The sequence below is a fragment of the Musa acuminata genome, chromosome BXJ3-8, assembly GCF_036884655.1.
Source record: "Musa acuminata AAA Group cultivar baxijiao chromosome BXJ3-8, Cavendish_Baxijiao_AAA, whole genome shotgun sequence".
Classification (NCBI taxonomy): domain Eukaryota; kingdom Viridiplantae; phylum Streptophyta; class Magnoliopsida; order Zingiberales; family Musaceae; genus Musa; species Musa acuminata.
In genome coordinates, this window is record NC_088356.1 from 2,027,929 (window position 1) to 2,053,281 (window position 25,353).

Sequence of the window (25,353 nt, forward strand, 5' to 3'; positions counted from 1 at the left end):
AAACATATTATTGTTTTATAAATTGTAGAACTATAATTCTCTTTTCAAGTCTTTTTATAACATTATTCATACGATCCTTATCGACAATAATTCCTATACTAACTTTTCTAATATATTAAATTTTAAATCGAGTATTATTAAGATTTTTTCTCTACTCATATAGTCTCTTGTAAATAAATAATATTTATTTTTCTTTTGATCATAATATTTATCAATTTTAATCTTTTATCTAAAAGTATTTCTATATTCTAGGATTAACTACTTTATTTATTAGTCTAAAACAATGAGAGAACCCTCACCACCTACTAGGCACCACATTCGGACAACCTTCTAACCTATCATTTGTAATTCGGGATACTTAGGTGGTGAAGGTGCATCGCGTCACTTTCGAGTGACGATCTAGTTCTATATTGAAATCGATTAAGATCTATATTAATGAGATCTAACATAGTTTTACGTTGATTATCAGTAACCTAATGTAACCCTCCACTTTTTTTTTTATCATGGCTTGGGATCGACATTGACGGTGTTACGCAATGCTAGGTACCAGCTTTAGGTACCTTCTAGGTGTTAATTCATCGCTGTTAGTTCATCTAAAAGCTTCAGCCTGTAGATGAGATGAGTTTATGTTCTCAATACTTAAAGATGAATTAAGTTGTCCTTCATATTCTCGCATGATAGTACCTCGTTCAGAACAAATGAAACCTTTGCTCACCGGTAATGACGAGGATTCCTTTTTGTTGGAGCTTCAGAATCTTGGATATATTAAGCAGGACCGGAAGCAATATGTCAGCATTTCGACGACATTATAAAATATATAATTTGATGAGATTAAAAATACACCATAGTCCATAATGATATAATCGAATGATATGTTATATCTAAACAAAGCCATCCATCATCTTTTCTTACTGGGAATTAAAGATGGCTCCTAAAGTTCTCTTTTCTTAGACGGACACATAGATAGATAGCTTATTTGTTTGGCATACACTCCTAAAGGGTGAACAATACAGTTCCTTAGCCGAGTGATTAGAAGAAGAACAATAATGTATGCATGGCATTACTCCTCGATAACACGAATACAAAAGTATGAGACGACTACAACTATGTAAATTTCACTAATACACACTGCTAAGCCATGATTGGTTAGGATGCATTTCGGAATAAAGAAATATTAAAGTGCATTAACATTCCGCCAATCCCATCTCAATGTCACAAATAACCATATAAGAAGAACACTTCCTTTTCTGCGGTATAACCAAATAATCAACAGCAAAAGATTTACTGAAGATTCACACAGTGTTGCAGACAAAATCAGGTGCAGCAGTTGAAAGAACAATGGCATTTTTCCCAGAAAACCACTAATATGCATAAGACAGGATAAAGACAGCAGCTTCCAACCGTACGTGGAGCAGAAGAACATTTATATCACGAAGACCACTTAGACAACAATCGAGTCAATTAGACATTCTCATGTTGATTATTATGAACTCCAAATGACCAAAGTAATGTTTGATTATTATGAACTCCAAAGGAGAACCCTCTTCGTACTAAGGTCACCTTACATCTTTGTACAACATGCACTTGAATTTCTCCAACCTAATTTTTGAGACAAATCAAGAAAAAAATGGAAGTACCTTAATGGCATATCAACAAGAAACCCTTGGGAGATGATCTAGCCAGCTTGCTCATCCACCTCACCAACTTTTGGAGTTAATGCTTCACTTCTAACTTGCATAGTACTACCCAAGACAATTACCCTCTCTGTCTCTGCTTGTTCTGAAAGAAAAGCATAGATTTGCATAAACATCAGAATCTCAACACTGCGTAAACAAAACACCAACTAATAATAGGTTACAAACGAACCAAGTGAAGAGGGAGCATCTAAATTTCTAAGGCTGTGTTTGGTTTCGTGGCTAAGGAGGGTTAAACTAATCATTGCGGTAAACCAGGCAAACGAGTTTAACCGAGATAATCTAGGATAAAAGAACCCATGTAAAATGTGGATTCAAATAACAATCTCTCATTTTCGTTGCTAACCCATATGATCCAATTAGATAGGTAGCACAGTGCTAAAAAAAGTCCCACATTTGGATAGTTTAGTTATTTTAACCCCAAATTAAATGCAGTTAAGAAAACACATCAACTGTGAGAAGCACCAGGTGTCAATAGATGAAGATTACCTGAAATGTCCATGTTGCCATGTGTCGCATCACATTTGTCTTCTGGGTTTGGTGTCTGGATTAGAATCAAGACACCCTCTTCCTTGGCTGATGCCACAACTTATTGGCACACGGAGGTTATTGGGTTGGTTGGCATCGCAACCATCTATGAGAGTAGTGTATCACTTTTGCCTTGTAAATTAGTGTTGGGCAAAGCATGGGACATTGATGGATGAGGTTTACTGAGAACATTTGTGTTGCTGTTCTCTGTCTGTAATGCATCACTTTTTGATTCGGAGATTTGTGTCCCGAGAAGAGTTGGACTTTGATGAATGAAGGTCACCAGGAATACTTGTGTTGCTACTCTCTGTGAGTGTGGCATCACTTTTGTCTTGGAGATTGGTGTTAGGAGCACTGGATATTGATGAATGTAGATTATCTGGAATGTCCAAGTTGCTACTTTCTACTAGTAATGAGTCCCTTTTGTCTGGTAGCTCGGTCGCTGGAGAAGTATCGGGTGTTGATGGCAAATATCTAAGTCGATAACTAAGAAGTGATGGACCAAAAATGCTATACTTCCCTGCACTACTGAAAGCGATTTCTGCATCAGCACGCCTCTTAAAGACTACTTTCACACGATTGTTCCTTCGTTGAACTTCTGTTGCTGCTTCCTTTAGGGGTCCATAACGACTGAAAACCCTAATCAGATCAGTTTCAGAAGGAAGAGACTTTGATCCACTAAAATTTAAAATCAATGCAGTTGGTGTGCACTCCTCAACTATCTTCTCCTCTATGCTGATTACTGACCTATCTGTTGGTGGAGTTTGCCTCACATTTGGACTTACTGTTCCAACTTGTAGATGTTCTGTACCTTGCAGAATGGAGACCAGTGTTGGAGTAGATGTTTTTCCTGAAGTTCCCCTCCTCTTTCTTTGACTGCGAGTATGAGCTTCTTTACTTTTGGCAGGGTTGTCGTAAGAAACCAAGTCAGACCAATAAGAGTCCTGCATGTGATCGAGTTCTGTCATCTCAGAAAAAGCTGATTGAATGTCGACTTTCCTTTTCCTACCCCTTCTACCCCCAGATTTCTCAGGATGTTTCTTTTGACATGCAGAACTAGAAACACAATAGTCCCTGAATTCAGTGAAGAAACTAATTATAGTAGATAAAAAACTGTATCCTTTTATTGGATTTCTTCCAACTATGCGTAACTGTGACAACATTTCATCTGGAGAAGAGTAATCCTCTGAAATGCCTATCCTAAGTTTTGGACTCTGCTTAATATTATGGCTAAAGCCATCAGAAACAAACATATCAAAAATATTATCATTCTTGGAGACATTCTTCATGGATGTTTCATTATGACTTTTGAGAATAGGTGAAGACCCAGTCAACTGGCTTGCAACACGACGGATGCATTCTCCAATCTTAAAAGAACTGCTAATAGCTGGCGATGGTTGCTTAATTTCCAGATCTCCTAATGAGTCAAGCCTCTTTTTCTTACCACTCCCCGAATCAGATGAATCAGAATCCGTAACCTTGCGCTTCTTGCTAGAAGAAATTGGAACTGATTCAACATCTCTCATACCAGACTCAATTTTTGCACCATTTGCAAACTGACAATATTCAGCTTCCATCAGCTCAGACAAGCTCTTTTGTTTTTTTCCATCCTCCAATATATGCTTTTGATTATTGAAGTAGCTCCCTCTTACTCTTGATTTCCGTTTTCCGTACACTAAATCTGAGAGTGTAGGATTTGATTGTTCAATGGTTACTTCATAAATCCTATCAGATTTAGATTGTGGAATATCGGCGCAGCTCTCAGTTAAATCGTCGTCAAACTGGAAAGAAGAAAGTTTAGGATAGCCCTTAGACCTGTAAAATGCATTCAACTGTGCATTAGCCGACACAAGCTCCAGTTTATTAGTCCTCCCACTGGAAAACTTAGCTAAAGTCTTTACATAACCAAGAAGTCTGCCAGGCTGAAAATAGCTTAAGATAGCAGACCTGTCAAAAGTGTAGCCGTTGCTACCCTCACGAATGCCAGAATTCTCAACCTTTTGGTAACTAATGCCGGCATTAGCTGCTTGAGGGAAACAAAAACAAGTCATGCCCAAGCCTATGCGCCTAGAAAGCTCATCTAATGCACCTTGTACAGCACCCACAAACACATCTGAGCTACTCTGCTTTTCCATTTGTGAGAAAAATGTCTCAAAATGCTTTAGCTGAGAGACATCACACCAAGCAAATGTTTTGTCCCCGAAATAGGCCACAAGAAAATTGTCCTTTTTTTGGTATTTTAATGCTAAATCTGATGCATCTGATGGATCACAAATTTGACCAGGCCACCAAGGATGACTCTTGACTTTACCCCAAACCAGATCAGATGTGGAGAAACCATCCTCATCTTTATAAGGCACGTGGCGCAAAGCACGCTGGTCCTTATCCTTGATGGAAATTCCAGGTCTTGCAGCCGCATGTTTAACAGTTTGCTTATCTGTTCCCTTCGAGTTCTCCTGTTCATCAATCACCATCTCCTGGTCATCATTTGAATCTACATCAGGACTAGCATTCACTGAACTCTCCCGGGGCACAAGAGGCAACTCCAAGACAGACGAGCTGCCTTGATCATTATCCGGCATCGACAAGTCACCCACCACAGTTTTCCCATCCAACTCCTGTGACTCCTTGTCCTGATTGACCTCCAAAGTAAGGACATCCACCCTTTCACTAGTTATAACAGAAGACTTGAGAATCATTGCTTCATTCTGATCAGTGGTTCCAGGTCCAAGAACACCTTCCGTTGCATGAAGATGACTATCAGCTACAGTATGGTTCACCACCTCATTCGGAAAACTTTTATTCTGCTTCACAATAGATAGACTATGCCCAGGGAGATTGATTCCACTGCTCATCTCTATGACATCAACCTGGGCTCTTCCCCCATCAGGTGTTCCCTCCAAGCTTTCAGTGTCCACCTTGACAAAAGCAACTGGTGGATCAGCTTCAACAGCCATCATTGCACATCCTGCATCCAATGCATCAGATCCCAGGTCGATCTCGGTAGCATCAATATGTCCATCAACAAAATCATGCTTGGTCACATGACTCACATTCACCGGACATGATACACCACATCTAGTAGGTTCACTTTTGTCACTGATCTCCACAGCCCCACCTTTTACATTCCCCTGATCTGCCACACGCTCCAAATTGTCAGCTTCCACCCCTGTTTGATTCATGGAAGATTTGCTCCCTGATAGACATCCTACATTTACAAAAACAGCTTCTGACTTCTCATCATCGCAAGATCTCTTTTGTCTTTCACCGCTTACATAATCCACCGTACCCTTTTCAGGCTGTAGCCATCCAACCGTGATAAACTTCTTATCTGCACAAGATGAATGTCCTTTTCTGGCTGCAGTTTGGTTGCTGCTCTCTGAAACTTCGACCTGAATAGCTCCTGGATCTGATGCATCCACCAATCTTTTGACTTTATCCACATCAAAATCAGCAGACGCTAGTGTTGCTAGATTTTCTGCAGCACATTCTGCATGCTTTGCACCAACTGAAAGGTCATAAGAGCAACGTGAGTCATCTTCACTCAAAATATGTCCTCCCACTGAGTCACAGCAGATTGCAGCATTTGATGTAGTCTGTTCCTTCTCTTCGTGAGATATAACTTCCCCCACAAGCACAACACCATTTTCATTCTTTAATCCATTATCCTTTTCTCCATCAACATTTGCATTGATGTCAATGAAAAGATCTTTGACGCCTTCAACCTCGTTGAGATCAAGGGCATCCATTGTTTTTGCAGACTCAATAACAATTTGTGTCTCCATAACTTCTGGTCGTTTCCTGACGTGACCTCCAGATTCATCTTCGGCTACCAAACAACTTTCGTCTGCTTCATCTTCAGTAGCAGGAATCACGCTCTCAACCAAATTTCGAGTCATCAGATCATTCTCTGAGTTTGGTTTCTCCACGAAAGAAGACTCAAATTTTTTGGTAGATTCAACTTCATTGCTGGTGTTTACAGACTCCGCCGGCTCAAACTTGTCTGGCACGGTCTCAACCTCTGCAGTTGAGTTCCCTGTCTCTTCTACCACATTGCTTTCAGGATTCTGATCACCTTTGAATCCGTGACCCAGGCAACTGTTACTCCCCTCATCTTTTGCATCGTTTTGCATCTCTTCCCCAACTTCGGCAGCACCACCACACCCCATGATCTGTAACCCAGCTTCATTCGCTCCACGAGGAATCTCAAGACCCCGGCCACCGGTGTCCGCAACACTCGTGTCCTCCGCGGCATTCATCATCGCATCTTGATCCCCAGATGGAGCATTTCCCGCCTCCCGTGGAATCGAATCCCCGTTGCCTGTACCAGCCAAACAACCTCCATCACCATCTTCCCCGGCATCTCCAGCCACGTTCAGGTCAAGGCCTCCGATGTCCTCCATCGCCGAGTTGGAGGTCATCGGATAAGAGAATCCCTGGACGATCCTTCCCTCTGCCGTTTCACAAGTCACCTAACCGATTGATATCGAAACAGAAATCCCAACAACTTCTTGAACACATCGCGAAACCCTAGAATTACATACGGAAAACGAAGAGACGAAGATCAAGGAGGATCTTTGGGGAGAATTACCTGCATTTGGTGGCGTCGACGTGCAACAGATCGATCTTTGGAGAGATTAGGAGAGGAGGAGGAGGGGGGGTGGAGAGGGAGGTCGAGTCGAAGAGAGAGGAGGAAACGTTTCCAGGTGTCGAATGCTCGTCCCTATCGGACCAGCTGCACCAAATCGAGGGTTGCGATCCTAGTACCGCCGGTGCCCTTACCTTTGCCGCGGGAGGAGGCACTGTAACCGCTCTACCAAGGAGACACACGTCCGCCGGCGGTGATCGTAAATAGGTTACAATTGAGCCGCCACGGAATATAGCGCCCGTTATTTATGCTTTGTAACGCTTTGTGGGTGCACGTTGTTTATATCGCACGTTATAAATTTGCGACATACAAATTTATGTTCGAAAAATATGAGTTCGCTTTAAATTTCATTTATTGAGATTAGTATTCACTCTATTTCAAAATCAAAATATTCATCATATATTATTAAACCGGTATTCACGTATCACCGAGATGTTGATCACCAATGACTAACGTATAAGTGAGTTATCCGACTTCCAACATCACTTAGTAACATGAAACATCGGGGCGGGCCTACACAAGCATCGTCACGTCAGCGACTTGGGCCCACCGACAGACATTCTATCAGATCTCGTGCACGAACCTCGGCGCGCTCGAGATCCAGGAATGTCGTATTGACTGTGCCGCAGGGGCCCACCAAACGAATGTGATAATCGGATATCCTGCACGAATCTCAGAGCCATTCTATCAGTTCTCAACCCCGCGATTGCTGGGGAATGCGGCAATCAGATACGGTGCACGAATCTTAGGGACCGGAACGTCCGTATGCTTCTCGGTTGTGTTTCTGTTCCGACGCATTTGCCGTTTCTACAAAGATGATGTCAACGACGCCTTGCGCCCTCCGAGCGGTTTCCTCCGCTCTCCTCTCTTTCCGATCCACGTTTGGTCCTCAGAGCGCTTCAACTGCGTCCTCACACCATCCCGCCGCTTCCGGAGGAGCCACCGGTCGTCGTTGCCCCCAAAAAAGACGGCCCCCCGTTTCGTCCTCCCTTGGCATTTATCCCCCAAAAAGATCTCCTTCTTGACCCGACTCGCTGCCGTTGCCGGGACGTGTTTCCAGTCTTTCGGGGAGGGGGGGCGTCTCGGATCAAACTTCCACCTTCCGCGCTTTCTGCCCTCAAATCACGGCAGTGGTTTTTGTGTCCCTTAATTCCATCCAACCCGGCGCTGCTGCAAGTTGGGATCTTTTCGGGCCTTCTTGTTCCTCTTCGGTGAATTGAATGTATTCGGAATGCCAATTTGAGCCAAGGAGTGTTCTAAGAAGAAATGAGCTGCTTCCCTTGTTTCTCCAAGAAAAATATCCCAAAGGAGGACCTACTACCTCCGGCTTCGGGCGTGGTAAAGGAGCATGAGCCAAATGGAAAGCCTGGTGAGCTCCTGTTGCTTCAAACATTCCTTTCCTCCTTAGAACTCGTGCTTGTGTTTGTTTACAAGCAAGCATACGAATTCCGATGAATGAGAGAACTAATCGAAATAGAAATATGATCGTGAACTCATCACCGTGCAGAGTCTCATCCCACACAGAAAACCTCTGATGAAGCAGCCCAAAAGGATGCTGGAACTGCAAATATTGCAGCGCAGACATTCACATTCCGTGAGCTTGCTTCGGCTACCAAGAACTTTCGGCCTGAGTTCCTTTTGGGCGAAGGAGGGTTCGGTCGGGTGTACAAGGGTTGCTTTGAGAAGAGTGGGCAGGTAAAAACGGAAGAAGCCTTTGGCACTCTTATCTCTTCCTTTGATCGATGGATTACATGCGGCATGATTGATTGCTCATGAGTTTCTTGTTGTGGGTTAGATCGTAGCCATCAAACAGCTCGACAGGAATGGCTTCCAAGGCAACAAAGAATTCGTAGCTGAAGTATCGATGCTCAGTCTGCTTCAACATGAAAATATAGTCACGCTTGTAGGATACTGTGCTGATGGTGATCAAAGGCTTCTGGTCTATGAATACATGCCCATGGGTTGCTTGGAAGGCCATTTGCTTGGTACTGTCCTCGAGAGTCTCTCTGTTCATACTTTCTTGCCACCCATGCATGCACGCATTTGCATACAAATTACTTTTTCCCTTGCTTTCCCTGTTGGATCAGGTATCCCAGCTGATCAGAAACCTTTAAGCTGGTATACGAGGATGAGAATAGCTTATGGTACCGCTCAAGGTCTGGAGTACTTGCATGAGAAGGCCAACCCGCCTGTGATCTACCGAGATCTGAAATCATCCAATATCCTGCTCGATGAAGAGTTCAATGCAAAGCTCTCCGATTCAGGGTTTGCGAGGGTCGGCCCCATGGGGGACAAAGGCCATGTTTCTGCGATGGTGATGGGCACGGATGGATACTGTGCACCAGAATGTGCGAGGACGGATCAGCTCACTATGAAGTCGGATGTGTACAGTTTCGGGGTCGTCGTGCTCGAGTTAATCACCGGGAGGAGAGTCATCGATGCATCGAAGCCAACCAATGAACAGAACCTCGTCGCCTGGGTATGGAATGGAATGGACTCTCATCGTTTATCCTTTGAACGAACAATTCTAGTCGATGCTTGCTCTCTCTCTCTCTCTCTCATGCTTGTTTCTGGTTTGAACAGGCAATGCCCATGTTCAGAGACCAGAAGAGGTACGCGGAGCTGGTTGATCCGCTGCTGCAAGGGGACTATCCAGCTAAAGGATTGAGCCAAGCAGTCGCCGTCGCCGCAATGTGTCTCCAAGAAGAGGCTTCGGTTCGCCCGTTAATGGCTGATGTCGTCAAGGCGCTGAGCTTTCTTACGACGGCAGCGGACTCGTTACCGGAAGATAGTGTGTTAGAAGATGAATATGAGCAGAGTGATGAAAGTAGCGACTGATGGTTCTTCCGACTCGGGACATTCACAACTACTCGAGGCTTGTTGCTTCTCTGTTTCTGTAGCTCTGTCACTCTTAGGAGTCAAAGAGTAGCAGCAGCATGTGGAGTGAGATTTCAGGGCACCATTGATTGGGATTCAGGTCCTCCTTCTTGCTCCTGCATTACCCATATAACTTGTATGTTCTCTGGATCTATATAAATCCATTAAAGCATTTCCATTTGGCTTTTCATCTGATCGGCCATGAGAAGAATGTTGTGATAGGGTTCTCGATACAGTCTCATATATTTCAAACTGACGCATATATATATATGAATTTTGAGAAAGCGATATAAGCTTGTAATCATGATAAATAACATTGGATGTTCTGTTCTTCCAGCTGACAGTTTTCCCTAGTTATCATGTCCATTTCCTTCAAAAGATAAATCTCTCTTGCAGCACTAGATGAACTAATCCCCCTAATCCTAAAACCCATTCTGGTACATTATGTGACAGCAAATACAACATGTTGTATGAGACAGTGGCACGGCAACCATGCAACATTGATCGCCCATCGTGATGGTCGAAATCTGAGGGTCGACCTGGAGCCGACCCTAAATCATCAGGATTGTTCGGATAAGCAATAACTCTGGCAATTAGTTCACTTTTTACTCGAGTTTAAGGACCCATCCTTCATTAGTCGGACACTCAGACTGTTGAATCTTCCTCTGGAGTAGTGCCGTGAAGCCTTCCTCCAATCTGTCCCAGTCTTCATCATTGCGACAAATTCGTCATAGCTGATTCGCCCGTCCTACAATCACATAAAAGCCCACCCTAGCTTGTTGGTGATGGAGATGACAAAGACATGACATTCCAGAGTTGGAACGGACAGCTTACCTTGTCGCTGTCAACTTCTTTTAAGATATCATCTGCCACGTCCGTGCTATCAGGAGCTCCATCTTCGGCTAAGGCCTCACGAAGCTCCTCGGGTTCAATGAAGCCATTCCCATCTTTGTCAAAATAGGAGAAGGCCCTTCTGAGATGCTCGTCGTTCGCCATTCTTTGTAAATGAAGAGATACAGCTACGAATTCTCCATAATCCAGGGTACCTTTCCCATTGGTGTCAACCTGTTTGGCATGTTGAAATGATTAGGTTCTGTCATATTTTTCTCTCTCAAGCAAGAAGATTATCAGATGAAACAAAATCAATCAATCTACTTGGTGCATAGTATACACAAACCCCTATGACATCATTTCCTTGTAAAGATCCATGATTCTGCTGAAGATTCTTCAATTTTTTGAACAATTACAAATGTCTCTCCTGGAATCCAATTCATTCTCTTTGATCCTAAGTACACTGACTTTGCTTTTGGAAAAATCCAATGCTGCTCATCACCAAGAACTTTGTCGTGATAAGCCAGCCCTGATGTTTACGGAAAACACTAAAAAAGATTCATGCATCTTAAAGAATTACATGAGAGCCACTTCCACCAATATTAATTTCCAGACCATGTAAGGCTGAATTTAGACCTAAATAACCTTGAACATAAGTGTATACTCAATCTACCACTGACACAAAAAAGTCACCCAAAAATCTCTCAAGAAATTTGAAGAGATTACAAAAAATTACTATATTCCCATTTGCCTTCCTCACCGAACCTTTTGCTGATCTTTGAAATTAATATGAAGCAAGATGCACAAGATGTTTGGTAATTGACTTTCCAAGGAACCTTTGTTAAAATGGTAAGAGTGATGCGACACACTTTGTACAGGAACTAAGCATCAATTGGATGGAAGCAATTTACTAATATTGAAGCTCCTGTCACCCTAACTAAGCAAAATTAGCAATGAAATTTGAAAACTTAACTAACTTATAAATTATTCCTCCATACGGTACAACTCTTCAGTCCTGAGGTTGAGCCCAGGCCACTTACAGGCTAGTCCCTCCTTACGAGGCCGAGCCCAGCTCAGGTTGTTCAAAAATATCTTCTTCAGGGAATCCCAAGAACTACAGGATCCAGGCCAAGTTAGACAAATCAGCTGAGCCAGGCCACTTACAGACTAGTCCCTATTTATGAGGTTGAGCCCAGCTCAAGTTGTTCAAAAATATCTCCTTCAGGGAATCCCAAGAGCTACAGGACCCACAGGATTTTTAAGTTTACTCTTTAAGTTAATAAGATTGGTTAGATCACAATTACTATAAAAATGTTCAAACTAAAGGTTCTGCCGCTAGGTTTAAGCTTCCATATGGCAATTAGTTAGCACTTAAACAGTCCGGACAAGACCTTCCAAAATTAAAATTCCAAGCATAGGAATAGAGAAAAAGGGGACAAGCTCTCATCAAAACTAATAAGGTTTCAAACAGGTGTTTCTTATATAAGTGAACTTAAAATACATGGAGCATAGGAATTCATGTATATATATGTGAACAATTCACTTACAGCTTCAATAAGCATCTGCACTTCAGACTCCACAAGGTGTGAACCAAACTTAGCAAGCCCAGCTTTAAGTTCATCGTGAGAAACAATGCCGTCATTATCGGTGTCCATCATCCTGAACATCTCTTTAATATCTTCAACTTCTTCAGTAGACAAGTGATCAGCAATAACCTAATTGATAGTTGATCAAAATAAACATATACTCAAAATGTCAAAAATATTTAAAATAGTTAACTAGAGAACATTTTGCAACGAACCCTCAAAGCTCTCCTTTTGAATCTATTCATCCTTGAAAACTGTTTGAGTCTTGACTTGACAACATCACCAAGGGGTACATTTGGAGCTTTCTTTGCATTCTGAAGCCAAGGATGCTCTACAAGAAAAATCAACTATATAAGCACCGGTTCAACATCATATTCTGGACAAAAAGGAAAATGAGGGACTTAAAATTAAGAATATTCACTTATCAAAAATAAAATAAAAATAAGAATATTCAAATTAAGCATCAAGTTACAAAAATGATAGACAAGCATTCCAGCTAATGCATATTATCTCAAAGTCTCGGCAGACGATTACGCCAGACATTCTTTTGTGGTCACATAACAAAAGTATAGTCTTACCACAATCATAATCACTAATATTTTTACTAAACAACAGTTGCGTATGACCATAATTTCATACTATAACTACTAAATATGTAAATGCAATAGCATTTATGAACAGACATTAGCATGGCTTGTCGTATAGAAACTTAAAATCCACAAGAAAAGTTCAGAGAGATAACTGTTCAGAGATATTATCTTTGACAAAAGAAGACGAATGCAGTAATGTAAGGACAATAGAAAAGGATCACACCAAAGTAAACAAAAGCTAATCCTTTGCAAAATTAATAAATCTTCAGCAGCATAACATACCTATAAAGTTCATTTGTTATTTATTCTACATGAGCTTCAACTTTGAAATCCAGTGAAAAGAGGGAATGTCATTATGCTTCAAGTTTTAAAACCACTACCAGCTGGATATGATGATATGAAACATGCTGGCATCATAATTATTTAAAATATTATCCTACTGTGCCATGCAATAACCAGTATGAGACTAGCTAGCAATAGTCAAATCTTGGATTTTTTTTGTGTCGAGTCCCATTTTCACAGTTTTGACAAATAGCAAGAATTGCACCTGAACTTGGTCTGTTACATATATGATTAATGAAGTTTGTCCAACAAGTCGTAGAAACTTGAAACATGCCACTTAAAAGACTAAAAATAAGTCTGTAGCTTGTGTAATTACCCTTAACCTTCTAAGTTATTGGTAATAATCAGGATATTTATACAGCTCAATTTACCATCGTTTGTAGACCCTAGCTTCTCAATTTAGATTATTCGATGAAGAATCTAAAAGCCAAAATATTCAGTTGTAATAAGATGAATCAACTGACAATGAACTGATGAATTATCTTGCAAATTGGAATTAAAATTTAACAAGCTCTTCTAGCAAATGGAAAATGGCTTCACTAGTGAATGAGAAAGGAAGACAATGTATTATACCAAGCACTTGCTTTGCAGTTAAACGAAGCTTGGGGTCAGGTTCCAACATCTGCCGGACTAATTTCTTAGCACCTTCTGAGATGCAAGGCCATGGTTCGCGTTTGAAATCTATAATCCCCCTAAGAATGGCTTGTGCAACTCCCTGTTCGGTTTCTGCAATTTAGACACAGTGTATTCCTTTTTATACAGAAAATCTATCTGCAGAACTAACAAGAGCTAACAAAATTTACTTAACAAAGGCCAGAAGATTATAATAGCTGAAGAAAGTGGCAGAATAAAGTCTTAATAATATTTTAATGACACAATGCAGATCAACTAATTTGAAGTTTACCAGCCCAAAATGGCGGAACCCCGCACAGTAGGATGTAGAGAATAACTCCAGCACTCCAAATATCAATTTCTGGGCCATAATTACGTTTTAGTACTTCAGGAGCCATGTAATATGGGCTTCCAACAATCTCAGAAAACCTTTCCCCTAGAATGGGAAAAATACAAACTAATTATCACATGAAAGAAGTTAACAAATGAAAAGGAAGCATGTAAATATTTGTTTCATTTTTTGATGCCCACTTATAAAAGAAAAGTTCATACTTATATCAACCAAAAAACTTCTCAGCTCAAACAGAGCATCATGTGGTAAAAGGTTAAAATTCTTAACTAGTATTGCTAGCAATCATCAGAGTCAATGGTTTAGATTCTAAGGATACACCTACCTTACAACCAAGGATAATTGGTTGGGTGCAACCAAGAAGGATACACTCTTCAGCATCAAAGTTTCTTATAAAAGAAAAGGAATAGCCAGAATGTTATGGATGCAATAAGCAGCTCATTCAACCCTGACTCCACGGAAAGAACATAAAAAAGAAAGATGTGAATCAACTGAAATGGTTATCACGAAAGTTTCAATAGGTTTATTTTATTGTTACTATTATTAAAAATTGTAGATCCTGCATTTGCAGAGCCTCATGCATCAAACAGCCCTTTTCTATTGTGCTATGAACAATTTTCTTGGTGTCATCCCATTAGGCATCCTACATATAGGATATCCTGGCAAATTTAAAATTCTAAAAATCAACATCACTACATACGTTTCTTCTGTAGCAGCATGTGAGACCAGAATTTATGAAGCAATTTAGCTCTGATACGGAAATGATTTAGTTTTCTGCAAGGTATAAGCAATTTATGCAACAAATGCAAGTCAAGAAGTAGGTTTTGACTATGAGATCGTCATCTTACATTAAGCACACGGATCCACCAAAGAAATGGACTCACCAGGCTTGAAGAATATCGACAACCCGAAGTCAATCGCCTTCAACGGCGAGTTCTCCTTCTTGTTTGCGAACAAAAAGTTCTCTGGCTTGAGGTCACGGTGGATTACCCCATGCCGATGACACTGCTGCACAACCTCGACGATGGTCCTCACGACGACGGCCGCCGCACGCTCCGAGTAGTGACCCCTGGCCACAATGCGGTCGAAAAGCTCCCCGCCCTCGCACAGCTCCATCACCAAATGCACCGCGCCGTCGTCCTCGCGCGCCTCCCTCAGGCTCACGATGCTAGGGCTCTTCGGCAGGTGCCGCATTATCGCCACCTCGCGTCGCACATCCTCCACGTCCACCGCCGTCCGCAGCTTCCGCTTCGAGATCGACTTGCACGCGAAGAGCTCGTTGGTGTCGCGGTCCATGCAGAGGTAGGTGACGCCGAACTCCCCACGGCCGAGCTCCCGGTCGAGCACGTACTTCTCCTCGATCCCGCCCACCGACCTGGCGTCGCTGCTCAGCACCATCATCCGCTTGGAGTGGCCGCCGCCCCCGTTGTGGTGGTGGTGGTTCTTGCCGGTGGAGCCGCCGTGGTCGTGGTGGGCTACGGGGAAGTGGGTATTGACATCCTCCCGGGCCACGGCCTCCGGCGACAGGCAGCAGTTGCCCATCCCGACCTCCGATCCGATCTCTTTCCTCCCAGAAAGCGATCGAACACCGCCAAGACCGCTAGGGTTTCACATCAACAATTCGAGACAAGAGTCCTTTGGGCTATTCCTTTTCTGTTGGGAAAAGCGAGGGAGGAATGGGAATGGGTGAAGCTGAGACCTCCGTCGGGTGTAACTCGGGAAAACGAGAAGAGAGCGAGACTCGCAGCGGGGCGTTTCCCCAATGCGTGTGTGCCGAGAGGAGTTGCGTGGATTCGCCTCGGAGCGCCAGAGGAAGGCGAGGAGGATAAGAAGAGGGAAGAAAAGGGGTGAGCAGCTCGTCGCTGCGGGATCAGCTACTCCGCTGGGGATAGGCATAACGCTTGCTAGTGGGGACCACGTGTCTTCTGGCGTGTCCGGCGCGGGACCCACCACGTACCGCGTCGTCCCATTGGCTATAGAAGTGAGGCCCACGACACAGGAACCACACCTGCGTTCTCAATCCTGTTTTGTGTGAAGATAAATATGAAACTTTGATGCCAGCATTCACCGTACAGAAGACTCGAAACATAAGAGAGAGAGGGGGGGGGGGGGATGGGAAGGCAGACATCCATCACTTGCGTAAAGCATCTAAAAGACGAACAATTCTGGCATCTAGTAATCCTATAAATGACACGGGAGACTTCACTTGGATTTGTGCTGCCAATCGCCATACAACTGAGGGTCGGACTGGTAGTAGACGACGTCTCCTTCGTCGCTCACGAAGTGATCGACTCTGAGGCTTCTGAGTAGAATGCCGAAGAGGTGGAGCGGAAGAGGCCCAGATTTCTCCGGTTCTCGGTAATACTTCCCCAGCACAGGTTTAGCTGCCTGCGTCTGAAACGAATGGTCACAGGTAAGAGGAAATCGGAGAATGACGACAGATCCAGTGGTGAAATGCGAACTTACCGCCTCTACCAAATTGTAGTGTGGTATTTGAGGAAAGAGATGGTGAACGACGTGAGTTCCGATGTCGTGGTGGATGCTGTTTATCCACCCATAGTCCCTGTCGAGGGTGGTCAGTCCTCCCCGCAGATAGCTCCATTCCTACAAAGACACACAAGGTGAGTGCAAGTTGCAGCAGTGAGGTCAGGTCTTAGCAAAAGCTTTCAGTTTGATTCCTAGCTCTGTCAGGTTCATCTCCCCCAATATTATATGGTTCTGTAATCAAACTCTAACATTCTGCATATTAGGCTATGGAGGAACAGTAGTACAATGTGGTTCGGTGGTGGTAGTTCCTGCTACAGAGGAACTGTACAATGTTCATGCTAAGCTACAGAGGAACTGTACAATCTAATTATGAGGTGGTTTTGGATCTATCTAACTTTTCCATCTGTGCATATCGTAACCCTGTCACTGTCCTATCAACTAAGAGGATGCCCTGTCCCCATCCTATCCACCATGAAATGGACGGAACCCGAGTTTGAATCCTTCCTCGGTTGCATGAAAAGATCTATGGTCAAGTGTTCTTAAAGCATCCATATGAGTAGGTAGTAAATGATTTCACAAGTCCGCATGCACTTGGCTCAATTTTAAAGAGAAACAAACACATTTAATTTCTATTGGAAAATTGCTAGAATCACTGAATGAAAACTTTGAAGGCATATATGGGAAGCATTTCTAAACTGAACAGTACTGAGAGCCTCACTTTTCATCAAGGTTTTCGGAATGGTTTTGTTGTTCTTGATCGACAAGGAGATTGGTGTGTGCCATTATGGCCATACAAAATGGAAGATGGATGCCAAAATTCCGAAATATTAACAGGGAGAAGCATGTGAATGGAGAAGCAACACACCAAAACATGACCAGTCCTGTTCTTGACAACCTATAAGTGAACAAGTTTGAAACAGATGGCATGGTCTCCTATCAAAGATTCAAAGAGTTTTCCATTCCAATGAAAGAAATTTTATAGTTATGGGATTACACTGGCCGAATCTTTTCCAAGGCAATTGTGAGCAATTGCTTTAATGAATGTTGTTACTTCAGTAGAGGATTCCACTTAGAAACTTAATTTGCTACTTGTCGACTGCCCCATCACAATTATTATATCTTGAATTCATAGATTGATATACATGTATACAGAATCTTGTTATAAGATGAGGAAATATTTTCTTACCTTTCCGCGGTACCAGGGGAGCTTTTCGCTGTGACCATGGTGATGCAAGTACGTGACCAAATCTAGCCACATTATGAAAATCTGATGCAAGGAATTGAAGGTATATCAGATGATAATGCGATCAGTAATTTTTATGAGTTACGGTTGATTTCTTTGTGAACATACTCACCGCGTAGGGTACACCGTAGAGTTTGAGCACTGGAACAGGACCATACACCCAGGATAGACAAAGAAGCAAGGCCATCATGGATGACCAGCACACGGTTGATACGATAACATCGTGTTCTTCATTTGGATGAAACAAGCTGCTGCTCGGGAGGAAGTGGGAACCTTCTTTTCCAGGACTTCTCCACAACTTTTGGATTATGGCAGACAAGAAATTAAATTAGAATTTGCTAAATTAAATTAAAGGAGCTTTGTTCTTGGTGAATGCACAAACTCACCAGATAGACAGGGAATGCAAACAAGTGATAAGGTAATGTAAACCTCATCTTTCGGCCGGTTGGATTCATTTGCTTGTACGTCTTCTCAGTTAGCTGCGAGAAAGAAAGAGTTATTGTTGTTCTTGCAAACAAATGAAATAAGCAATTGGACACGGAATTTCACCAACTATTTATTCGAATTAGTGTTCATTGAAAGAAACTAAAGGTTGTTCGTCTACGGTGAGAAGGAGATTCTCAAAAGAGAAAAACATTATTGAAATTTCCAGCATGTTTCATGATGCCCTCTAAGCGACGAGTCTGGTTTTCTGTCCTTCAAACATGAATCTTAAGTTAGATTCCATTGTTCACAAATCAAGATGTCTTGAGAGATAGCTAGTCTTCTGTATTAATAATTAGCACGGTGGAAGCAGAACACTCTTGACCAGCTCCCAAGCCATGCAGCTTCTGTAGGGGAATTGGGTTCATTGCCTCTTAAAGCACATATCATGAACTCCTTTCAGACAAACCAAATATTATAGCCATAATTGTCTCAATGAAATCAAAAGTATGGTTGAACAATCATGTTAAGTAGCATTACAAGGAACAACTGCTTAATCCCTTTCCTGCCATAGTGTTAAATAGCTTCATGAGAAACAAAATTTTTAATAGTTTAAAACAGAAACTCTGAGTGTAGCTAAATTGAAAACCAAGAACGGAAATCTGTTTCGGAGGAATAAATTGAGCCAGTTTGAATCAAACAATTAGATTCAAGTTTATTCTCTAAAATGAGCCAGCAATCACTTGTTTACAGTGTCTATCCATTTGAACACATTGAAACATCATGTCGAGCCGACAAATTACTAGTTAGCCAAATAATGTTGATGAGTTTATATATTGATGAGTTCTTCTCCAATCACCAGGAACTCGAACAAACTCTTTACCTAAGCATCCAACTAAAATAATGCTTATATTAGAAAATGAAGGTATAATGTTCAAGTCTAGTTCTCATAAGCTGAATTGGACAACCCATGGCTCAGTGCCAATCATGGAGCTTGAGAACCAAGCCAAGGTGAAGACCACCCAGCTCCTACACAAACTAGAAAGGATTGTGAGTACGCAATTTTACAGCTAAAATACTCCCAACCAGTACAACAAAAGCAGGAGCTGGATTTATCTGAGACTATGAATGATCAAAGACCATCCAACTCCCAACCAGTACAACAAAAGCAGGAGCTGGATTTATCTGAGACTATGAATGATCAAAGACCATCCAACTGGTACAAGAACTAGAAAGAACAAACAAGGCAAGAAACTACTCACCGGGAGCCAAGATTCATCCTTTTCCACATTCCCATGGTTCTGGTGATGAGTCCTATGGCTAATCCTCCTGCTCCCGGCACCAACAAACAAGGAAAAGGCAAGAACTTATGATATCTGCAAACATTCACCTTCTCCATTGATCCAACTCGAAGAATCGCAGACTAAATCGAATCGAAAACTTACCATCCATGGTATGGCACCAGAATGCTGGAGTGAAGCAAGTGACCCACCGCATTGTTCAGCCACACATTGTCGGAGAAGCTCCCATGGCCACTGTCAGTAGAAGCCATCGTTAGTTCCTCCATTCCGAACTCTATCTAGTGTTGCTCACCTTGCAGCGACCAAATGTGGATCGATACCAGTCATGCCCGAGAACGAAGACGGCCCAGAACATGGTGCCCTGGGCCAGCCAATAGATGAGCCAGACGATCCAACTGTCGAGATAGCCGGCCGCGACGGCGAGCGCGGCGATGACGACGACGTCGCGAAGGACGTAGCTCATCGACCGCCAGGGGTCCTTTACCCAGCAATGGCTGGGTATGGCCGCACGGACATCGCCGATCCTGAACGGCGGCGGCCTCCCGAGGTCGGACTTATCCTCCTCGCTTTTCGCGGTAACCTCTTCTTCCCTTCTCGTGATGGCCACCATCTTCTTGGGCGCGGGCGCGGCGGCGGCAGTCCAAGACCAAGGCCAAATGCAGAGTGGGGATATCCCAGAGAAGGGGGAGGAGGAGTATAAGAGCCTCATGGCTGGGTCGTTCTTGGTCAGGGGCGCGGGAGGGACTCGGGCGGTGCATTCTTGGGCGGCTCGCCACCACTCATCGTCTCTTCCGATCCGAAGCGTGCGCGCTCTGACGCGATGCGTGCCTCAGGACTGGGTCGACCCGAGTCACGTGGCTGCTGCAGACGAATCACGTGTGGGGGGTTCCCTCGCCCCGCCGAGAAACCATATATATATATATATATATATATATATATATAGTTATATATATATATATATAGTTAGGATTTCCATTTTCGATTTTAAATTTCAATATTTAATTATTCAGGGTTTGACCAAGTTGGTTTTGATTTTGACTATTTAATTTGATTTAGCGATGAGCATTTATATTTGATAAGAGAGATTGCTATATAGATTAACGATACGTCACACGTTCCATTAGGCACTTATAATAGATTCCAACACATCAATCACATCTTATATCGAGTCCTCTTCTCCGCCTCCTGTCGAAAATGAGCTCCCCGATCCGCCGCCTCCGGAGTGCTCCGCCAATCCGCAGCCTTCGGCAGGCGCTGTTGTCGATAAAAAGCAGCGGCTTTTCGACCTGATGGGCGACGCCCTCGCAGAGCGCTTCGTCATGGGAGGGTCGCGGTGGTCCAAGCCCTGGAGGCCAAGATGGGCGCCCCCCGGACGCACCCCAACCCTAGGGTCTGCATCTCTTCTGCCTCCTCCCGCATCGACGGCTACCGTGCCCCCTCCGGCGACCTCGCTGCCCTCCAGCGCAGACAACAGCGTGGCGGATGCCACCAAGAGCCGGAGGAAGCTGCGGAGGACTTGGATTCGTCGGCGTGTTCAAGGACCGATGTGACCCGGGCTGGAAATCAGAGAAGCTCATCCTTAGAAAGGGAGCTACGTGGAAAGTCCGGGGCAAAAAGGTGAGGACTCTGAGCAGAAAGAAGACGAAACTGGATCTTGTGGCAAAATTGGTGAACGAGAAAGAGAAGGAACAGCCTCTCGCTGATCCAAAAGACCTCGCAGAGGACGAGCTTTTAGCATCGCTTGTTGAAGTAAGAATATCCGAAAACTGGTTTTATTCCTTATACAAGCTTGGTGAAAGATATTAGGCTAAATTGTTTGATGATATGGTTAATTAACGCCGCATTAGTAGTGATATGGCAAACTCATTTCATCGTTTTAAGTGCTTTTATCTCTGGTGGCATGAATTAGATTCACATATACCGAAATCGAGGTTTTCTATGAATGTACTACTAAAGACTAATTAGAATTCCAGGTTGTGTCGAGTCGATGTAGGCCTTAATCAAGACATAAGGTTGTGTCCTAAGACAGAAGAATGTCATAAGGTTGTGGCACAAAACAATGATGCATAATGAAAATGGTGCTGATGGCTTGGTTTGGTTGCTAAGAAATATGAGCAAAAATAAAATCATAGGTGAATAAACAAAATTATGGGAAATCGAGTTAATTATGTGCCACAAAGGATTTCCTGTTCGGATGGTAATTAAATGATATTGGATTCTCCTAATTTTGTTGTTTGAGACAGATTTCTTGCTTATAGCACACTGTTATACAACTATTATTGTGTTGGGCTTTTTTATCTTTTTCTTTCGATGAGTATGTATGACTACGATTATCAAACAAATAGTTAAATGGACATTCTAACATCCTAATTTGGGAATTCTTTATCAAACTACGGGTATCAGATCATTTTGCTTTTGACACGATATATCTTTCCGCTTCTTGTACATGATGCATGAGTTGCGTTTAGCGGTGTCCACGATGAGAAATGTTCATGTTGATGACCCTAAATATGCTTCATAGGAGGGATCAACTATATCCGCTTGCATAGTTTGGAAAAATATAAATTGTCCACTACTGTTGGCACTCAACATCATAACATTTCTGTTCATATCTCTAAACTATTTAATATGTAGAAGATGTAGAACAAAAAGATCTAATGTACTATTGTGGCTTCAAACACTTTGCTGTTACTTCATGTGGATTACTAGCCATCTACTCTTACTCTTTTGCAGTTGTGCTTTCAATTCTCTCGGTGAGTTTAGGCTGTTGACGAGAGGGATGCTTCTGAAAAGAAAGGTGATCGGTTTCCAATCTCCATGAGAAGGCAAGTCTGCTTGGGTCGGTCCAACTTGTGTAAGCATTAACTAAGATCTTTCTGATCTCCGATATACTAGGATGCAATGTCACATTGGGAGGATAATATTTCTGGAGCTCCTAAACTTTCCTTTCTTGCATGCTTAAATTATTGTCCGATGTTCAAACTTGCAGGCATAAACTTTCGAGATCACCACACTCGCAAACATCTAGAGACTCTGCTTTCCATCTAAGTGTAGCTGAAAAAATGGTGTATCCTGCCCTAAAGTTTCAACAAAAGGAAGATTCGACTACAAAAAATCGGAAGCAGTTTGCGATCATTCAATCGGGAAAAGGTGCCTTCTCCAAATGTTTGTTACTGAGATGCTGACTGCTCTTTGCAGGACACGGATAACCTCCTTCGGTTGGCTCTTATTTTTCGGTCACGATTGTGGTCTAGGACAAGGATATCTGCTTATTTTCTGGTCGCGATCTAGGACAAGGATATCCGCTCCTAGATGCTTGCAAATGAATCAAGAATGGTCTCATTTTTCGGTCGCGATTGTGGTAATCTTTTACGATTTCCTTGTCACAAAAGTCGACAAAATCTTGAAAGCTAAGATGATTTATGCTCGTTTCAGGAAAATTTGCCTAAATAAACCCATATTCAGTGTCGGAAATACTAGGTTTGATCGTCTCCTTTTGCTGCAGTCCATGCTGTTCCACATCTTACATTGCTTCTTTTCCAGATGGTTGCGGCTTCCAACCTCATTGGACCAGTATCTTTTCTCAGCACTGGTCTACGATTGCAGGAGGACCCCATGGATCCATCGCTTGCCGGTGTTACTTTCTACATTATTAGTCTTCCTTTGTCTACACTTTTGAGATGTTACTTTCTACATTATTATTCTTCCTTTGTTTACGCTTTTGAGACTAAACATAGCTTCGGAAAAGAAACCGGTGGAAAGCATATGAGATGTTGATCGTCACAGCTTGGCAGAGACCAAGGCGACTCCAACGCCAATGGTGGATAGAGCATTAGGAAAAGAGATATTACTCGAGAGAGTATCTTTAAAGTAGTGATTCTCCAGCTTTCTTTGTTGAGGATTGTTCTCCACCACACAGCATGTTTGTGTGTGGGGTGAAGCGGAGGAAAAAGCTTTGTCGTGACAATCTGTTCTCTCTATCAGGTTTCTTCTGATGACAATACAATTCGAATGCTCTGCTAATTCTTCTCTTTATCTCGTCTTAGGTAAAACATATCTTATAGCAGTGAAGACAGGATTCGAATTCCAAATCTTACCATAAGCTATGTCACAGATGTCCAAGAAAAGCTCTCTCTCTCTCTCTCAAGGCATGGCCTCCTGGTCCTTAGCCACCGATGACCGGACGAGCGAAGCCCTGCAGAGCGGGCAGTTCGCCTGCGCCCGTAACCATTCATCAACGCACTCCGGATGGAAGCCGTGGTCGCAACCCGGCAACACCTTGATCTTATCCCCTTCCATGAAGCAACTGAGGCATATGGAGCACTGCGACGCCTCGTCGCCGGTCCCTGGCGCTCGGTGTAGGTGCACCGGGAAGCTGCCGATGGTGTCTGGGTCCAGACCGGCCTTACAAGGCGACATCGCGGCAGAAGGCAGGCTCGCTGAGCCCGTTTCAGCCGCCCACCGGCGGTAGCGACATGCCCACCAAAGGTACAAGCAGAGGAGGGCCAAGGATAGGAGAGCGGAGAAGGAGAGGAGGAGGAGGCCGCGGCCGTGGACGTGGAAGTTGTTGTCGTCGAGCATGTCGTAGTGCCAGCGGAAGGGCTGAGCATTCTGGGCTTCCATGCAAGCAGACGGCGAGGCGGCTATACGAGGGCAGGGAGAGTGGTCCGGGAGGAGAAGCGGTGAGAGCTGCGAACAAAGAGACTTCAGCTCATACTCTCTCTCTCTCTCTCTCTCCACATCACGCCCTTTTTCAACACCCTCCTGAAAGCTTATCTCATCGAAACGTCACAAGGCAGAACGAAAAGCTCATCAATGCGCTGTTGCTGCTACTGCTGCCATTGTGGTTGGGGTATGGTTCCTTTCAGGTGTTGCTGCACACAGAAATAAGAGAGATGCCGCCTGCGCTGTGCGGAGGATGGTAAAGTGGATGGTTTTGAAGGAGTTGATGGTTTCGGAATTGGTTCGAACTCTCGGTGTCTTGTGGATTTGTGGTTAATTAGAGATTGATGGATTCGTGTAATCGGAGGGATCTCTGTCGAATATACCGCAAATATAGTTTTATGGAACATCGAAAAATCAAGATTTGTGTTAATAGTGTCTTTCGTAAAGTCATTGTACTCGTTGGGTTCTGTTGAGAATATAAATCGATACCTTGAGTAATCAAACTGATGACGGTAACGTCACCTGCTTCCGGGTGACATCTCCTGTGACACAGATCGAGGAGTTACGGGGGTCACCTGTCTCGATTTGACCTGACAACGCCTGGTTGAAGCAGATCAAAATGTCGACCGAGGCACGTCGCCATTCTGCAGAAGCCTGATCCTTCACGCAACGCCAATGCCGATGTCATACGTTATGCAAGGTACGATCCTGCTCCTTGTAAGCGGGCACATCAGGAAACGATGACCTTCCCTATAAAAACCTTCGCGTTCGGAACGAAGAGAGAGATCAAATAAGAAAAACCCCCTGAGACTATCGACTGACTTGATCGTCGAAGGGATCGGGCAAAGCTCTCCCGACCCGACCTGTGTGCAGGGACAAAGACGGAGTGCCTCCCACCGAACGCCCAGGCGAGAGGTCCCCTCCCGGAAAAAACAGTGATCCCGTCGCGATCGGACCACCACGGTCGACTACCTCAACAGTCTCAAGGGTCGTTCAAGAATATCTTCAATCATTCAGACCCGAATCCAACCGTATTGGCCCCGAGACCACGGCGTAAAGATGTTGACACCAACACAAACCAAAGCTAAAACCGTCTTATTCACCACCATGTCAAGTGCGCAGATGCAGGAGAGGAGGAGGAGGCAGATCCATGGCTGGATGGTGACTCCTCGGGGGA

General features: G+C 43.5%; 4 protein-coding genes and 1 long non-coding RNA gene across 14 annotated transcripts; 2 read left to right on the forward strand and 3 right to left on the reverse strand.

Annotated features, from left to right (window-relative positions):
* Nucleotides 1-1,452: 1,452 nt before the first annotated feature.
* LOC135645896 (PWWP domain-containing protein 1-like) lies at nucleotides 1,453-7,003 on the reverse strand. Of its 5 annotated transcripts, XM_065164789.1 has the most exons (4): nucleotides 6,814-7,003; nucleotides 4,170-6,694; nucleotides 2,184-4,037; nucleotides 1,453-1,779 (listed from the first exon to the last, which is right to left on the reverse strand). In XM_065164789.1, exons 1-3 carry the CDS (start codon nucleotides 6,817-6,819, stop codon nucleotides 2,444-2,446), a joined length of 4,125 nt encoding a protein of 1,374 aa, XP_065020861.1. In that variant the 5' UTR covers nucleotides 6,820-7,003; the 3' UTR covers nucleotides 1,453-1,779; nucleotides 2,184-2,443. The 5 variants fall into 5 exon arrangements, with proteins under 5 accessions (XP_065020861.1, XP_065020859.1, XP_065020856.1 ...); XM_065164787.1 differs by having other exon boundaries at nucleotides 2,184-6,675; nucleotides 6,814-7,002; XM_065164784.1 differs by having other exon boundaries at nucleotides 2,184-6,694; nucleotides 6,814-7,002.
* A 696-nt stretch (nucleotides 7,004-7,699) lies between these two features.
* Nucleotides 7,700-9,919, forward strand: LOC103994002 (probable serine/threonine-protein kinase PBL26). 2 transcript variants are annotated; one of them, XM_009414253.3, is made up of 5 exons: nucleotides 7,701-8,239; nucleotides 8,378-8,565; nucleotides 8,666-8,855; nucleotides 8,958-9,349; nucleotides 9,454-9,919. In XM_009414253.3, the coding sequence occupies exons 1-5, from the start codon at nucleotides 8,137-8,139 to the stop codon at nucleotides 9,706-9,708; spliced, it is 1,128 nt and encodes a 375-aa protein (XP_009412528.2). In that variant the 5' UTR covers nucleotides 7,701-8,136; the 3' UTR covers nucleotides 9,709-9,919. The 2 variants fall into 2 exon arrangements, with proteins under 2 accessions (XP_065019543.1, XP_009412528.2); XM_065163471.1 differs by having other exon boundaries at nucleotides 7,700-8,239; nucleotides 8,666-9,349.
* A 118-nt stretch (nucleotides 9,920-10,037) lies between these two features.
* On the reverse strand, nucleotides 10,038-15,964 carry LOC103994001 (calcium-dependent protein kinase 3). Its single transcript, XM_009414251.3, has 7 exons — nucleotides 14,942-15,964; nucleotides 14,001-14,144; nucleotides 13,670-13,822; nucleotides 12,380-12,495; nucleotides 12,126-12,293; nucleotides 10,582-10,812; nucleotides 10,038-10,495 (listed from the first exon to the last, which is right to left on the reverse strand). Exons 1-7 carry the CDS (start codon nucleotides 15,597-15,599, stop codon nucleotides 10,346-10,348), a joined length of 1,620 nt encoding a protein of 539 aa, XP_009412526.2. The 5' UTR covers nucleotides 15,600-15,964; the 3' UTR covers nucleotides 10,038-10,345.
* Nucleotides 15,965-16,095: 131 nt separating this feature from the next.
* LOC103994000 (fatty acid desaturase DES3-like) lies at nucleotides 16,096-20,271 on the reverse strand. The gene is made up of 8 exons (XM_009414250.3): nucleotides 19,832-20,271; nucleotides 19,656-19,745; nucleotides 19,473-19,539; nucleotides 18,174-18,266; nucleotides 17,900-18,085; nucleotides 17,731-17,811; nucleotides 16,524-16,661; nucleotides 16,096-16,451 (listed from the first exon to the last, which is right to left on the reverse strand). The coding sequence occupies exons 1-8, from the start codon at nucleotides 20,218-20,220 to the stop codon at nucleotides 16,260-16,262; spliced, it is 1,236 nt and encodes a 411-aa protein (XP_009412525.1). The 5' UTR covers nucleotides 20,221-20,271; the 3' UTR covers nucleotides 16,096-16,259.
* A 374-nt stretch (nucleotides 20,272-20,645) lies between these two features.
* Nucleotides 20,646-24,580, forward strand: LOC135645270 (uncharacterized). 5 transcript variants are annotated; one of them, XR_010498715.1, is made up of 4 exons: nucleotides 20,646-21,260; nucleotides 22,245-22,365; nucleotides 22,501-23,557; nucleotides 23,626-24,580. It is a non-coding gene; the product is annotated as an uncharacterized LOC135645270 (long non-coding RNA). The 5 variants fall into 5 exon arrangements; XR_010498714.1 differs by having other exon boundaries at nucleotides 20,647-21,260; nucleotides 22,501-23,495; XR_010498717.1 differs by having other exon boundaries at nucleotides 20,649-21,260; nucleotides 22,501-22,872; nucleotides 22,947-24,534.
* The last annotated feature ends 773 nt before the right edge of the window (nucleotides 24,581-25,353 follow it).

Bases quoted from the DNA above. Each gene is read 5' to 3' on its own strand.
- LOC103994002 (XM_065163471.1), top strand. From the start codon at position 8,137: ATGAGCTGCTTCCCTTGTTTCTCCAAGAAAAATATCCCAAAGGAGGAC. The intron at 8,566-8,665 runs GTAAAAACGGAA...GTTGTGGGTTAG, and splicing joins GCTTTGAGAAGAGTGGGCAG to ATCGTAGCCATCAAACAGCT. The intron at 9,350-9,453 runs GTATGGAATGGA...TGGTTTGAACAG, and splicing joins AACAGAACCTCGTCGCCTGG to GCAATGCCCATGTTCAGAGA.
- LOC103994001 (XM_009414251.3), bottom strand. From the start codon at position 15,599: ATGGGCAACTGCTGCCTGTCGCCGGAGGCCGTGGCCCGGGAGGATGTC. The intron at 12,294-12,379 runs GTTCGTTGCAAA...ACTATCAATTAG, and splicing joins TCAAAAGGAGAGCTTTGAGG to GTTATTGCTGATCACTTGTC. The intron at 10,813-12,125 runs GTAAGTGAATTG...CATGCCAAACAG, and splicing joins TGCAGATGCTTATTGAAGCT to GTTGACACCAATGGGAAAGG.
- LOC103994000 (XM_009414250.3), bottom strand. From the start codon at position 20,220: ATGAGGCTCTTATACTCCTCCTCCCCCTTCTCTGGGATATCCCCACTC. The intron at 19,540-19,655 runs GTAAGTTTTCGA...TGCCGGGAGCAG, and splicing joins CTGGTGCCATACCATGGATG to GAGGATTAGCCATAGGACTC. The intron at 18,086-18,173 runs GTGAGTTTGTGC...ATAATCCAAAAG, and splicing joins TTGCATTCCCTGTCTATCTG to TTGTGGAGAAGTCCTGGAAA.